The 13,887-nt window shown below is 43.3% G+C and overlaps 1 protein-coding gene across 22 annotated transcripts in view; it reads right to left on the reverse strand.

Annotated features, from left to right (window-relative positions):
• The window catches only part of LOC107669402 (CLIP-associating protein 2), a 65,305-nt gene that overhangs the window by 25,686 nt on the left and 25,732 nt on the right, over nt 1–13,887 (reverse strand). For all 22 annotated transcript variants that reach the window (XM_016461713.1, XM_016461626.1, XM_016461765.1 and 19 more), the window contains 10 exons: nt 12,224–12,300; nt 11,973–12,065; nt 4,226–4,371; nt 2,729–2,864; nt 2,579–2,649; nt 1,673–1,732; nt 1,497–1,574; nt 1,251–1,418; nt 1,112–1,149; nt 203–367 (listed from right to left, as the gene is read on the reverse strand). In XM_016461713.1, coding sequence (XP_016317199.1) covers nt 203–367; nt 1,112–1,149; nt 1,251–1,418; nt 1,497–1,574; nt 1,673–1,732; nt 2,579–2,649; nt 2,729–2,864; nt 4,226–4,371; nt 11,973–12,065; nt 12,224–12,300 — 1,032 coding nt within the window. The remainder of the gene's footprint in view (nt 1–202; nt 368–1,111; nt 1,150–1,250; nt 1,419–1,496; nt 1,575–1,672; nt 1,733–2,578; nt 2,650–2,728; nt 2,865–4,225; nt 4,372–11,972; nt 12,066–12,223; nt 12,301–13,887) is intronic.

Raw genomic sequence — 13,887 nt, forward strand, 5'->3', positions numbered from 1 at the left:
TGGGAGGTGCCCTTCAATGTTCCGTCCATTAACTGAAAACAGGCTAGACTAATCGATTCTTGGGATTTATGAATCGATATCGTTCCGCAAAAATGAGATTTTTTTTACCCAGCCCTACTGTATATTCACATGTATGAGCTCTGCATATTCATAAGTTAATCAAATCTGGTAAAACTGTGCATCAACTTCATGTGGCTCCTACCAAGAGATGCGTATGATCCAGGGGCCAGGCCTGTCGTGACTCGGCCCGCCCCTCCAACCTGTCCGCTGTGTCTGGCTTTAGCACCGGCGGCTGCGTTGACATCCACATCACTGCGGGAACGCTGCAAAGAGCCTGGAGATCCTGATGATTTTGAACTAGCAGGCACTAAAATAAACACACAAACAAAATGTGTATGCAACATTTATTTAAATAAGCATGAAAAGTGGAATCTAAAAGCAAACATTTACATTTTTACATTGATATTTTTTATAACATTCTCACTGTGAACCAGTATTGTTTCAGTATTTATATTCTAGTATTTATTGATATTTCAAGGCTTTTATTTTTATATTTCAGCTTTCATTTTCATTTAACTTCTATTAACTGTTATGTGCTTGTACCATGTTTAAAAATATTTCTATTTAGCTTTTTTTTTAATTTCAGTTCTTATATGGTCTTATTGCAATTAACAAAAAATATTTAGATTTCGAAATAAGTTTCAGTTTTAGTTAACAATAACAACCCTGCTGCAGAACATGTGACATACATGGGTAATCACATACTTTACACATACTATCACATATTACAGTTAAACATCCTGTGCTCTCTCATACAAACTTAAACAGCATTTAGAAAATTCCTTTAGAATTTTTATGTATGGAATATTTGTACCTTAAAATTAAACTTTAAATTAAGTAGTTAGGTTAAAGAGGTGTTTAAAATGGGTGAGGAGTGTAAAATAAATTGTCAGGACCTAAAATATTGACCTTTTTCTCAATTCAGTAATTACATTTTTTATATAAAAATAGATTTTTAAAGTCATTGAACACAATAGGCATCAAATTACCCATACAAATTTTCACAATACATGCACACACACACACACACACACACACGTAAGGATCTCACCTCTGCCTGGAGCAGCTGACCACTTTGACAGCGGCCGACTGTGAAAAAGAAGAGAAAAAAAAACAGAGCTCTTTTTCAAATTCACTGTATACTGGTGGTCTCTGCTATAGTCAGATGAGGGCGAGTGAGATATTCCTACTTAAGGCTTTCTTGCGAACTGGAGGACGAGCGATCCGACTGCGGCAGGGACGCCACGCTGCCTGAGCTCTTTAGACACGACTGAAGTGTCTTCTGATAGGACGATTCTAATGAGTTATAGAGAGAATCTGCCTCCCCGGGGAAATGAGCCCGCAACCCCCAGTATGTCCTGAGAGAGAGCAACATAGGAGATGAAACACAACAGGAAACGGCAAAATACATTAAGTCATTTGTGGACAGCACTCACTTCCTGGCCTCCACTCGAGCCTCTGAGTCTGCATCTTTGATTCCCTTCTTAATACTGTCCACCAACACAGCCACATGCCTGAGACACGGAGGAAAGAGAAAGAGCAGTTACATAGAGCAGTTTTGGCCTTTCAACACCAGTAGGCAGCTCTAGTTTAGCCTGCGCTGTGGTGGTACCTCTCCAGAGAATGAGTCTGCCATTCCTGCAGCAGAAGATCCAAGAAATCATAACAGCGCCTGACAGACAGAGAGAGGAAGAAAGTGAATTCAGTAATGAATGTGCTCATTATGTCTGTAAACTTGCAAAGGGCTCAGAAGGCCTGGGAGATAAATTCAATATTTACAATATATTTATAAAAACTGCAATATTCAGTTGTTGGAAATATAATATTTAACAAAATCATAATGTGCTTTTTATTTAGCCAGTTACATCTCTTAAAGACTGTGCAGGCAGACTAGATTCCCGATTTGCAAGTATGAGCATGTTAAGACACTTATTTTTAATAGGTTGTCTGGTTTGATCCTCATTAGCAAAAGAGTTGAGAAGCTGGACTAATTTCCAAAAATCAGTTCTTTCAAACTGCCCATTTCAATTAAGTCGAACACTGGTTTGGAAATTTCTTTGTTTCATCATCCCTCAAATCATTTACACTGTATGATGAAAAATGTTCATTAAAAACAGGAAGAAAAAAAGTTGCCCTATATTACTATGTACTGTAATATTTGTACATATAAACATAATTCAAGCAAGTAGTGAGAAACAATCACTGGTGATTCAAGTTTTAATTATTCTTGATTATTCAAGATTGATTACTGATGATAATTCATTCAGGTTTTACTTTTTGTATTAAAGAAAAGATAAAAAGTAGCAGTTAAGTCTTACATTGTTAGAAAGATTTCTATAAAAAAAAAAAGATCTTTTGAACTTTCGATTCATCTAAGAATCCTGGAAAATAATGTCAGGGTTTACACACACACATAAGTAAATAAAAAAAAAAAAAAAAGTAAAAAAGTAAATCGGATCACTTTTCCTCTGTTTTGACCCAGCTGTAGTGTGTTGAAGTAGTTTTAAGTAGTTCTCACCTCCGGACGGACACAGACTTTGACGTGCAGTTACTAGTGATGAGAGGAATTAGACGTGGGACATGAGTGTGCTGAAAATATGAAAACATATGGTCAAACACACACAGTGCAGTCAGACACAACAAACTAATGCACACCACTGTTTCTCACCCGTATGATGATGCGTATGGCTGCTGTGCCAGATGTGGCCATCACTTTGGCACAGTTAGGGATAAGATTGAAAAGCACTGGAACAATGGCCTCTGCTCCATGATCAAACTTATTCCCTAATAGTGTGGAAAGATGCCTGCAAAGACACAAACATAAATTGGTGTTTTTTTACAATGAACAAAAAGCAACACACAAATCAAAATTCATTTGACTGGAAATGGGAATTGCTTTGCTCTTGTCACCTCCTTGTCTCCAGCACTTAATTAAGTGGCTGATGGAAAAAAGATCTTAATAATCTACATACCATGCACATACAATGTTCTAGTGCCAGAGATTTGAGTTCACATTGTTTAAGAAGTCAATTATGGCTCGTTTCCACTGAGCGGTACGGTTCAGTACAGTATGGTACGGTACGCAATTATGTCCGTTTCCATTGTCAGAAGTTGTGAATTGTACCAAAATAGCGAACTGTACCATACCACTTTTTTGGTACCCTTCCGTTGGGGGACCTAGCACAGCATGGGGTACCAAAAGGGTGGAGCCAAACTCACTGCAGAACGCTGATTGGTTGACTAGAATCGTCACTTTTGCGTGCTACAAGGGGATAAAGTTTCTCCTTCACTCGTTCCACTCTGCTGTCCATAAGTGTTGGGCTTATTTACATCAGAGTGCGCAAACACAAAAAAATATAAGTGTATTTTATAATTTTATATTTTCACACAGACAATAGCTGTTACTCAATATGCGTTCTTGTGGACTTGTGAAACGTCATTGCCCAAAAACCCGCATTATTTTCAAAATATTACTGTTATTGTGTCATGAAAGGCGAGAATGTGGTTGTTTAAAACTCAAATCTGCGGTTTATTTAAAAAGATAGCGCCTATTTGAAAATTTGCTATGCCGATTTCGGAGCTCCAGGCGATCACCGGGCGCTCAATGCTCATGTATCCGCCTAGAGCAGCCTTAGCTCGGCTAGTCCTTCCGACATTTGCTGCTGGCTCTGATGTCTCTGTAGTGATTAAACATGAGATACAATCGTTTTGGGTAAATTTAACAGGCATTCGCAGTCTCACAAATCTATTATTTGTTCCTGGTCATATCGTTTTGGCTGAGCACAAAGTTATGTTTAACTTATATATTTATTTTGAACTTTATCGTAGTACAGCACTGACTTTGTAGCATACGTTTGACTGAATTGTTTGCTTTTGTCTTTATTTCCTCATATAAGTCTCTTATACTTTGTACTTATACTTTCATAATGGCTGTTATTGTTCATTAAAACTGCGTTTTAGAGTTGTGCTTTATGTCATATTGAGAAACGGCTAATGTCGCGCTTTATCGTCGATCGCTACTTTTCGGCATACACCACGACTATCAAGTAAGGGTACTGTTGGCGGTGGAAACACAAGCTGGATCAGGGTGTTCGATCCCGAATCGTACCGTACTGTACTGTACTGACCCGTACCGCTCAGTGGAAAGGAGCCATTAGACACTCACGCCACCGTGATGCAAGCCTCCCGCACCACCTGAGAACGCAGGTCTTTTGCCGACAGCTTAAATGCGCCATCCAACAGACGCAGGTGCTGGTAGAAACAATCATAGTCTGCTGCCCCGGCAACCAGCAGAGATCGGAATTTCTTTAGCTGTGGAGGGAAAGGGAGGGGGAATGATACCACATCAAAGAGGGTTTGTCACAACTGAATAGAAATGCATAAGCAAAACTAGATAAAAGCCAGGAAACTTACAATTCCTTGTACAATTCCATAAAATGTTGAATAGAGGTTTAAAACATGAAGTGTAAACGAATCATATGTATGATCACAAAGAAAACTCTAGGTCTGGTGCATCCTAATGACATCACCTCTTGAACATTGACATTGTCATGGGAAACACTAATAACAGCACATTTCACCAAATATTTGTTCAGTAAACAAATTCAGCCAATTGTAAGTGGAATATGGAGACAATGTCGATGTGCTTAAGTCTGCATGAAACAAAAATGTATTTTGTGAATGGATATTATAGATCTTATTGTGGACAATGTATCCATGCATGCATTTCTTTTTCTTATTTTAGCCTTGTAATGTTTAATCAAAATGCCATAAATAGGGCTGTCAATAACGATTATTTTGGTAATCGAGTAATCAGTCGCTTATTCTAACGATTAATCGAATTATTATAATTAATTTTTTGCAGTAATAAAAACAGACTTAAGCGAACAACAGCCTTTACAATGATTTAAAATACATATATAATAGCAAATAGGCAATAATAATTAGTTCAAATAGAGTATCAAAAGCAAGCAATCATATGGTTTTACTGAACAAAACTGTTAAAATTCATAATGTATTATAAACAGAGCTAACGTACATTACGCATTATAATAAATGCAAATAATTAAAGCGCATATATCAAACCAGTATCGCATATATTTAATTAAATCGTAACGTGTATATTCATAATAGCATTATGCTTTATTATGATTTTTAAATGGGTTTAAAATATCACGCAGCCTTGGAAAACGGTCTAAAGGTGCGTCATATCATGCCATATCATAATTACCGTGATCATGAGATCACATAAACATAAAGACATAGAAAAACAATGTTATGAGAAAAACATAAAACCCATTACAAACGAGGCATTTGTTGCATCCAGTGGGGACATAATTACGGATTATAATGACTTATACTGTCTTTTTACGCGTTGCGTTGCATTGCATCGCGCCGCGTAAACATAAAACTCTGTCTGCATTTGTGATCAGAGAAATGACAAACTCATCAAAAAAGTGCTACTCTACTGCCCAAAACTCGTGTTTGAATCATCAGTGGCAAATCCTTTAAATGAAAACGTACTTACGTGAGTCAGAACGAAAAATTGAAATCGCATCATATGACCCCCTTTAAAGAGAGCAGAAAATTTTGAGTGAAGAATTGCTTACTCTTTCCTCATTAAAAACTTTTTTAAACTAAGAAATCAATAAAACATAGACAGAGTTAAATCAGTAACCTAATGAAAACCATCTTTTTTTACATAAAGCAGGTCCTCTCACATGGGCCACCATGTTGAGACCACATGACCAGTTAAACTGACTTCCTTTATTTTGGTAACTGTCATAACAGTCACTTTAGTTCAACTGACGGTCAGTTCAATGCACTAGACTAGGGAGTTTGATTGACAGGTGATCTGACCAATCATAAAGCTGAATCTGCCATTTTTGTCTGACAATCAAACCAGACATGAGAGTAGATTAACGTCGATGGACTTGAACTTGCAAAATGGTGTGTATTGATGTCTTTCCACGGTTGAAACAAGATACCTTCGTATGTTCATTCATGTTTATTTCATGCTATAACTAGAAAAGAGGAAGAGATGATTGGTTAATGAGCCGCTTGAAATGAGACACTACAGCGATCTGTTATGACACATTAAAGAGCCACAAAACGTTAGGTTACTTGAGTAACCCCGGTTCTCTGAGAACAGAGTGAGGTATCTCACTATGGGAATGCCCCCAGGCGTGATAGACTACAGAAGCACCAATTACACATGTCTGTCTGAAGGACGGACCAATCACAGCTCATGACAAGGAACCCACCCCCTACCTATATATACAGCTGTGATCCCCGAAACGGCATTCTAAGCATGCTCTTCCCCCGTGTTATGCGAGTAGGGAAGCTTGGTGAGATACCTCGCTCTGTTCTCAGAGAACCGGGTTACGCAAGTAACCTAATGTTCTCTTTCAAACAATCGCTTTGTATCTCACTATGGGAATGATATAGCCAACTCCCATAACGCATGCTTTCCGAAGCCGCCAAACAGACTCGGAAAAGGAAGAAATATAACCTTTCAATTCTCCAAAGAGCCAACTTTAAGAACTGCATGAGCCAATGAAGGTGCAGTGAAATCAAGATGGTAAAATCTGATAAATGTATGCGGGGAAGTCCAACTTGCCGCCGCACAAACATCTACCACTGAAATCCCCTTGAACAACACCCATGAGGTAGCAATACCTTGTGTAGAATGGGCCCTAAGGCCCTCTGGGGATTGAAGACCCATAGATGTATAGGCTAGTTCAATCGCCTCCACCATCCAGTGGGAGAGGCGCTGTGAGGAGATCGGCTTACCCTTACAATGAGTGGCCCATGAAACGAATAACTGATCATCCTTTCTGAAGGATCTTGTCTTGTTTACATAATAGCGTAACGGTCGTACAGGACACAAAGTGTGCAATTTCCTCTCCTCTGAAGAAGAAAATGGAGGAAGGTTTAAAAACTCCAAAGCAGAGCAGTTATAAGCTGAATCACAGACTTTGGGAACGAAAGCCGGGTTTGGCCGCAGCGTAACTTTGCTGTCATCCGGACTAAAATTTAGACATGCTTGATAAACCGACAAGGTATGTAACTCCCCCACCAGCTGAGGCTAAAGCAAGTAGTAAGACCGGTTTCAAAGACAGGAGCTTAATATGAACACTCTTCAGAGGTTCAAACGGGGCCTGAGTTAAAGCATTCAAGACCATAGACAAATCCCATGACGGGACCAGCCGCTTTGACACTGGTCTCAAATGCCTCACTCCATTCATAAAACGGCACACAAGAGCGTGCCGACCCACTTAAACTCCTTCGAAACCTACATGGCAAGCGGAAATAGCAGCCAGGTAAACTTTAATAGTAGAGAAAGCTCTCCCATTGTTCAGTAAGCTTTGCAAAAAGCAGAGAACATCACTCACCGCGCACTGAAAAGGAATAACTCCTTTACGAGTACACCAGTCCTTTAAAGACCCACCATTTCAGATCATGCGCGTTGATGGAGCTCTTGCGCTCTGTATAGTGTTTATAACCTCCTGGGGAAGCCCAAGTGCATTTAGATTCAACCCCTCACGGGCCAGACCCAAAGATTGAGTCGTTCCGGGTGGGGGTGAAAAATCCCCCCCCCCCTTGTGACAGCAGGTCCCAGGGCTCTCCCCGAAGGAGCTGGGCAATCTCTGCCAGCCACAGCCTCCCCGACGAACGAGGGCCTATCAGAAGGAGAGATAATCCGTTTTCCCTTACTCTGTCTAGAGTGGGAGAAATTAGACTCAGCGGTGGGAATGCGTATAGCAACACGTTCGGCCACGGGTGTGCCAGCGCATCCACACCCAAAGGCGCATTTTCGTCCCTGAGAGAGAAATACAGTGGACATTTTGTGTTTGCCCGTGAGGCGAAGAGATCTGCGGCAGCTCTGCCTTACATTTCCCAAATTTGATTCACAACCTGCGGGTGGAGTACCCATTCCCCGTATAACGGGTTGGCCCTTGACAGGAGATCTGCTCCAACATTCAGGACTCCCAGGATGTGCGTTGCGTGCAGCGAGCTGAAATGCGCGGTGCTCCAGACACCAGACACAGATTGTGCAGTTGCAGCGAACACGTTCCCCTTTGGCGATTGATATATGCCACCACCGTCGTGTTGTTGGTCCTGACTAGAACATGAAAACCTTCCAAGAATGAGCGAAAATGCTTCAGGGCTAGAAAGATTGACATTAACTCCAGCATGTTTATGTGAAGTCTGCGAAGCGGAGGCATCCAACGACAGGTTACCGATCTGCCCTGAAAAACAGCTCCCCATCCGTTGTCACTACTTTTCTCAGAGACACGCCCCCCAGCAGAACCCCTGTCCAGAATACACAGGGGTTTTTCCACTGATGAAGAGCCATCACGCACTCCGTGGTAATTCTCACTCTGCGTGAGAGGTGCCGACGAGGACACAGATGCCTCGCCGCTACCCAACGCTGAAAGTCCCTCATTTTTAGCAAGCCCAGCGGGACCACGGACATGGGCATGATGACTTCGGCGCTAAGTAGGACACAGGTCCTGAACGAGACCAGCTTCGCCACATGAAGCTGGGCTAGGCACTGATAAATCACCGTTATCCTTCTCTCCGATCTGTGATAATTCTCACTCTGCGTGAGAGGTGCCGACGAGGACACAGATGCCTTGCCGCTACCCAACGTTGAAAGTTCCTAATTTTTAGCAAGCCCAGCGGGACCACGGACATGGGCATGATGGCTTCGGCACTAAGTAGGAGACAGGTCCTGAACGAGACCAGCTTCTCCACATGAAGCTGGGCTAGGCACTGATAAAACACCGTTATCCTTTTCTCCGAGAGCATAGCGCGCGGTATGCCACCGAGTCTATTCGCAAGCCTAGATACTCTATCTCCTGGGACGGAATCAGCTGGCTTTTGGCATAGTTGATCCTGAACCCCAGATTCGTGAGATGAGACGTGAGCATCTCAGTGTCCTGCTCCAGTGAATGAGCACATATCAGATAGTCGTTCAAGTAAGCAGATATTCTGAGATCCTTGTGTCTCAGCGGAGATAACGCTGCCTCTATGTACCAGGTGAACACGCGCGGAGCTAGGCTGAGCCTGAACGGGAGAGTAACAAATTCGTACACTTTGTTCTGAAAGGAAAACCTGAGATATTTCCTGTGTGCAGGATAGATGTTTATATGAAAGCAAGCATCCTTGAGATCGACCGCAGCAAACCAATTGCCCCGGTGGATTGAACGAGTGAAAGCCCCGACTGTGTGCATCCTGAATTTGTACTTCCTTAAGTGCTTGTTTGGAGCACGCAGGTCCAGTATCGAGCGCAAACCCCCATCTTTCTTTGGAATTAGAAAAATAACGGGAGTAATAGCCCCTCTGTTTCCCCCACTGGAGCTCGTCTTATAGCGCTTTTCTCCAAGAGGGAGGATATTTCTGCTTCCAAATCCAGAGCTGAATCCCCATGCTACAGAAGCTATAACCCCTTTGAAAGGATGAAAAATGGTTTTACAGCGAACTGAAGCCTGTAACCTTTGGTTACAGTTGCGAGGACCCACAGATGTGCAGAACGCTCTCTCCACGTCTCCTGATGAAGAGCCAGAAGCACGGTTGATGTTCTGTTGAACCGATTCCATAGATGGAGTGCTGGCGCCATTTAGTGAACAGAGAGAAAAACGGCCAGGATCTGTGTGGCTCAGAGACTGAATTCTCTCTCGGTTCTTTGATATTATTGTGTTTTTGTCTCCCTGCGCCCTCGGCACTGAGCCTGGATGCGACAGAGGATTTTTTATTTGCTTTGAACCCAGGGGCTGCAGTGCTTTGTAACAATACACTTGAGAACTTGTGCTTGAACTCAGCATACCACATTCTTTTTCCACTCAAACTTGTCTGCCTTGCCTGCTTTGCGCTCTGGGGTTTTGCAGTTCTGGACATATTCAAAAATCTCCTGTTCTGCGTCGGAGGAACAGGCCGAGGGGGAAAAGGGGGACGGGATGCTCTTTTACGTGGGAGACAGATGTCAAACGCTTTTCCTTCCTTCTTCTGGAGGTCGTACTTCGGTCTTATCGCCCAACAGCTGGGCCAGACAGTCTGCTCGAATCTAAGGGAGCGTAGAGAAAATCCAATTTCTCTCTGTACCCAATGCTCGAGAGATTTAGCCACAACAACCTCTCGCCTGCAACAGTGAGAGCCATGGTACGGCTGCAGCTGACCGCACCACGTGAGGTGCGTAGATTGAGATCTGTTATGTTGCAGATCTCCTCCCAGACCGCTAGGTTCGGATTACCGGCGTCTAGCTGCATACCCAGCTCCTCCAGTAATTCGCTTGATAGGTCATCAACAATGAAGTGACGTTAAGTGCCCTCACCGCTAGTGCTGACGACTTATACATTTTCTGGTACATGGAAGCGGTGAAGCGCTCCATTTTCCCAGGGAGGGAGGGGCTGGCCGTTGAGAGAGTGGTCCGCCTGCTCGGATGCAGGTGGTGAGCCACTGACGGCTCGACTGTGGAAGGGTTAGAGAGCCCAATCCCCGGGAGTTACAGGCCGAGCGATGCCAAGCTTAGCTGCAGCACGTTTACGGACCTCGACTAGGTCGCAATCCACCACCGTAGACGCCACATCGCCACTCTGCGCGCTCACGGGCCTGGACACTGGGGCTGCAGACAGGATAGCATCATCCTCCTCATCATCTGGCTCATCTCGGAGGCGGCGAGCTAGCATCTCCTCATCTCCCTCGACCTCATCGCCATCCGCCAGTAACTGCTGGTCAAAAAGCGGTGCAAACTCAGGGGACTCCGAATCCATAATATCCCCCCACGAAGAAAGATCACGCAGGGGAGAAGGTTGGGCCCCATTTGCCGAAGGAGGGACAGCAGAGAGTCTTTGGAAATTGCCGCCACTCAAAATCTTCTCTCTAAAATCCTGGCCGGCATTACACGACAGTGAGAGCAACTTTCCGCATCCGCCAGCGCAGCCTGGGCATGCTTGACACCCATGCATGCGATACACATCAGATGCGAATCCCTGCCCGAGATCAGGAATCCACATGCTGCCAGATATGAGCGCAAAGGGGCATCCTTGCCTTTCTCCACCGCGACCTTGGACACCAACATGGTGAGTTAAATATCCCCTAAACTTAGCTCGCCTTTACGCATTAGTTAGGATAGGAAACACCACTAATAACAGCAAAGCAAAGAATCTCAGTAACGAGCAGAAAATCCGCAACAGTTTTTCTCTTTTTTGTTTTTCTCTTTGACTACACTGCGTTCGGCAATATCAACCTTGACAGTACGTCTACGAACTGAAAGCAGCGCAGCCTAGGTCCTGAAGGAAAGTCTTCACGGGGAAGAGAACAAGAATGCCGTTTCGGGGATCACAGCTGTATATATAGGGAGAAGTGGTGGGCTCCTTGTCATGAGCTGTGATTGGTCCGTCCTTTGGACAGATGTGGTGCAACTGGTGCTTCCATAGTCTATCATGCCTGGGGGCGTTCCCATAGTGAGATACCGAGCGATTGTTTGAAAGAGAACAGTATTTATTGTTTGAATTAAAAAAAATAAATATTGACAATTTGAAAGCGGAGATTTTGTTTCATACCAAAAGTAACCTGCTGTGTCTTGACTGTCGGCGTGTTCTCAGTTTTCTCTTTGGGCCACGATGTATTTTTTTACTGCATGAGAACATGAGAGCGGCATGGCTTGTCGGACATAACAACAGTAACGAAGGGAGGTGGGTCTTTGCGAAAGGTCAATTGATCAATTAATAATGGATGACTACAAAAAGCACTTTTTTTTTTTTAAATGTGGCATTAGTAACTGCAAATGTGTTCAAATCTTTACACACAAATCTGTGTAAGTCTAAGGCGACCCCCATATCAACCAGCTTAACTGGACAAAATTACCTGCATGAGTGTTTAAATCGTGTACTCTATGTTGTACTCACCGCGTTTGTTCTATGGTCCCAGTCATGTTTATCGTCAGACAGAACTTCGCGAATCTTGTTCAGATTATCCTCCAGGTCTCGTGTGGAGTAGATCTATGTAATGAGAGAGACGCACAGAGAGACACCAGTTTTAGATCAAACAATTCCAAGCCTTTGATCAAATGTGAATGTTATGAAAGCCACGGGTGGATTGTAACTAGGTTCTGAGGGAATTGAGTAACACCTCCTTCATTTACATGCAAGTGTCTCACCTGAACCGTGGGGACGTCTGTGAATGCTTTGATAAAATCCTCCTCATCAATAGCTCCTGCCCCCTCCTTAGAGACACCTGCAAAACACATGAGTGACTTCCATTAAAACAAAAACTTGAGACAGCTATGAGGTTTATGAAGGGCACATGAATCTGTCACTGTTTGAGACATTTTTAATCTCAGTCACACTAGGAGACAACTAACTGACAGTTGCAGCCATTACCATCGAAACTGAGCACAATGAGGTGTTCCTATGGCAACTGTTGTATTGCTAATCAAACAGGAGAGTGTTCTCTGTGGGGGGAGGGAGTTTCATACATACAGTGCATTCATAAAGTATTCAGACCCCCTTCACTTTTTTCAATTTTGTTATGTTGCAGCCTGATACTACAATTGTTTAAATTCATTTTTTTCCCATTAATCTACACTCCGTATTTCATAACGACAAAGTGAAAACAGAATTTTAGAAATGTCTGTAAATTTATTAAAAAGAAAAAAACTGAAATATCACATTTACATAAGTATTCAGACCCTTTACTCAGTAATTAGTTGAAGCACCTTTGGCAGCAATTACAGCCTCGAGTCTTTTTGGGTATGACGCAACAAGCTTTGCACACCTGGATTGGGGGATTTTCTGCCATTCTTCTTTGCAAATCCTCTCAAGCTCGGTCAGGTTGGATGGGGACTGTCGGTGGACAGCCATTTTCAGGTCTCTCCAGAGATGTTCGATAGGGTTCAAATCAGGGCTCTGGCTGGGCCACTCCCGTGTTGCCTTGGCTGTGTGCTTAGGGTCATTGTCATGTTGGAAGGTGAACCTTCGGCCCAGTCTGAGGTCCTGAGCACTGTGGAACAGGTTTTCACTGAGGATATCTCTGTACTTTGCTCCATTCAGCTTTCCCTCAACCCTGACCAGTCTCCCAGTCCCTGCTGCTGAAAAACACCCCCACAGCATGAGGCTGCTACCAGCACACTTTACTTTTGGGATGGTACTCTGCAGGTGATGAACAGTGCCATGGTTTCCTTCAAACACGATGCTTGGAATTTAGGTTCATCAGACCAGATAATCTTGTTTCTCAGAGTCTGAGGGTCCTTTAGGTGCTGTTTTGCAAATTCCAAGTGTGTTTTCATGTGTCTTCACTGAGGAGAGAATTGAGTTTGGCCACACTGCCATAAAGCCCAGATCGGTGGAGTGTTGCAGTGATGTTTATCCTTCTGTAGGTTTCTCCCATCTGCATATATGATCAAGGAGCTCAACTAGAGTGACCATCAACGTCTTGGTCACCAGTCTAGACAAAGCCCTTCTCCATCAATTGCTCAGTTTGGCTGGGCGACCAGCTCTTGGAAGAGTCCTGGTTGTGCCAAACTTCTTCCATTTGAGAATTATGGAAGCCACTGTGCTCTTGGGAACCTTCAGTGCTGCAGACATTTTTTTGTAGCTTTCCCCAGATTTGTGCCTCAATAAAATGCTGTCTCTGAGCTCTGCAGGCAGCTCCTTTGATCTCATGGCTTGGTTTTCACTCTGATATGCATTGTCAGCTGTTAGGCCTTTTATAGAGAGGTGTGTGCCTTTCCAAATGATGTCCAATCAATTTAATTTACAACAGGTGGACTCCAATCAAGGTGTAGAAACATCTCAGCAATGATCAAGAGAAATGGGAGGCACC

The sequence above is a fragment of the Sinocyclocheilus anshuiensis genome, unplaced genomic scaffold (genome assembly GCF_001515605.1).
Source record: "Sinocyclocheilus anshuiensis isolate Anshui unplaced genomic scaffold, SAMN03320099.WGS_v1.1 scaffold253, whole genome shotgun sequence".
NCBI classification, from domain to species: domain Eukaryota; kingdom Metazoa; phylum Chordata; class Actinopteri; order Cypriniformes; family Cyprinidae; genus Sinocyclocheilus; species Sinocyclocheilus anshuiensis.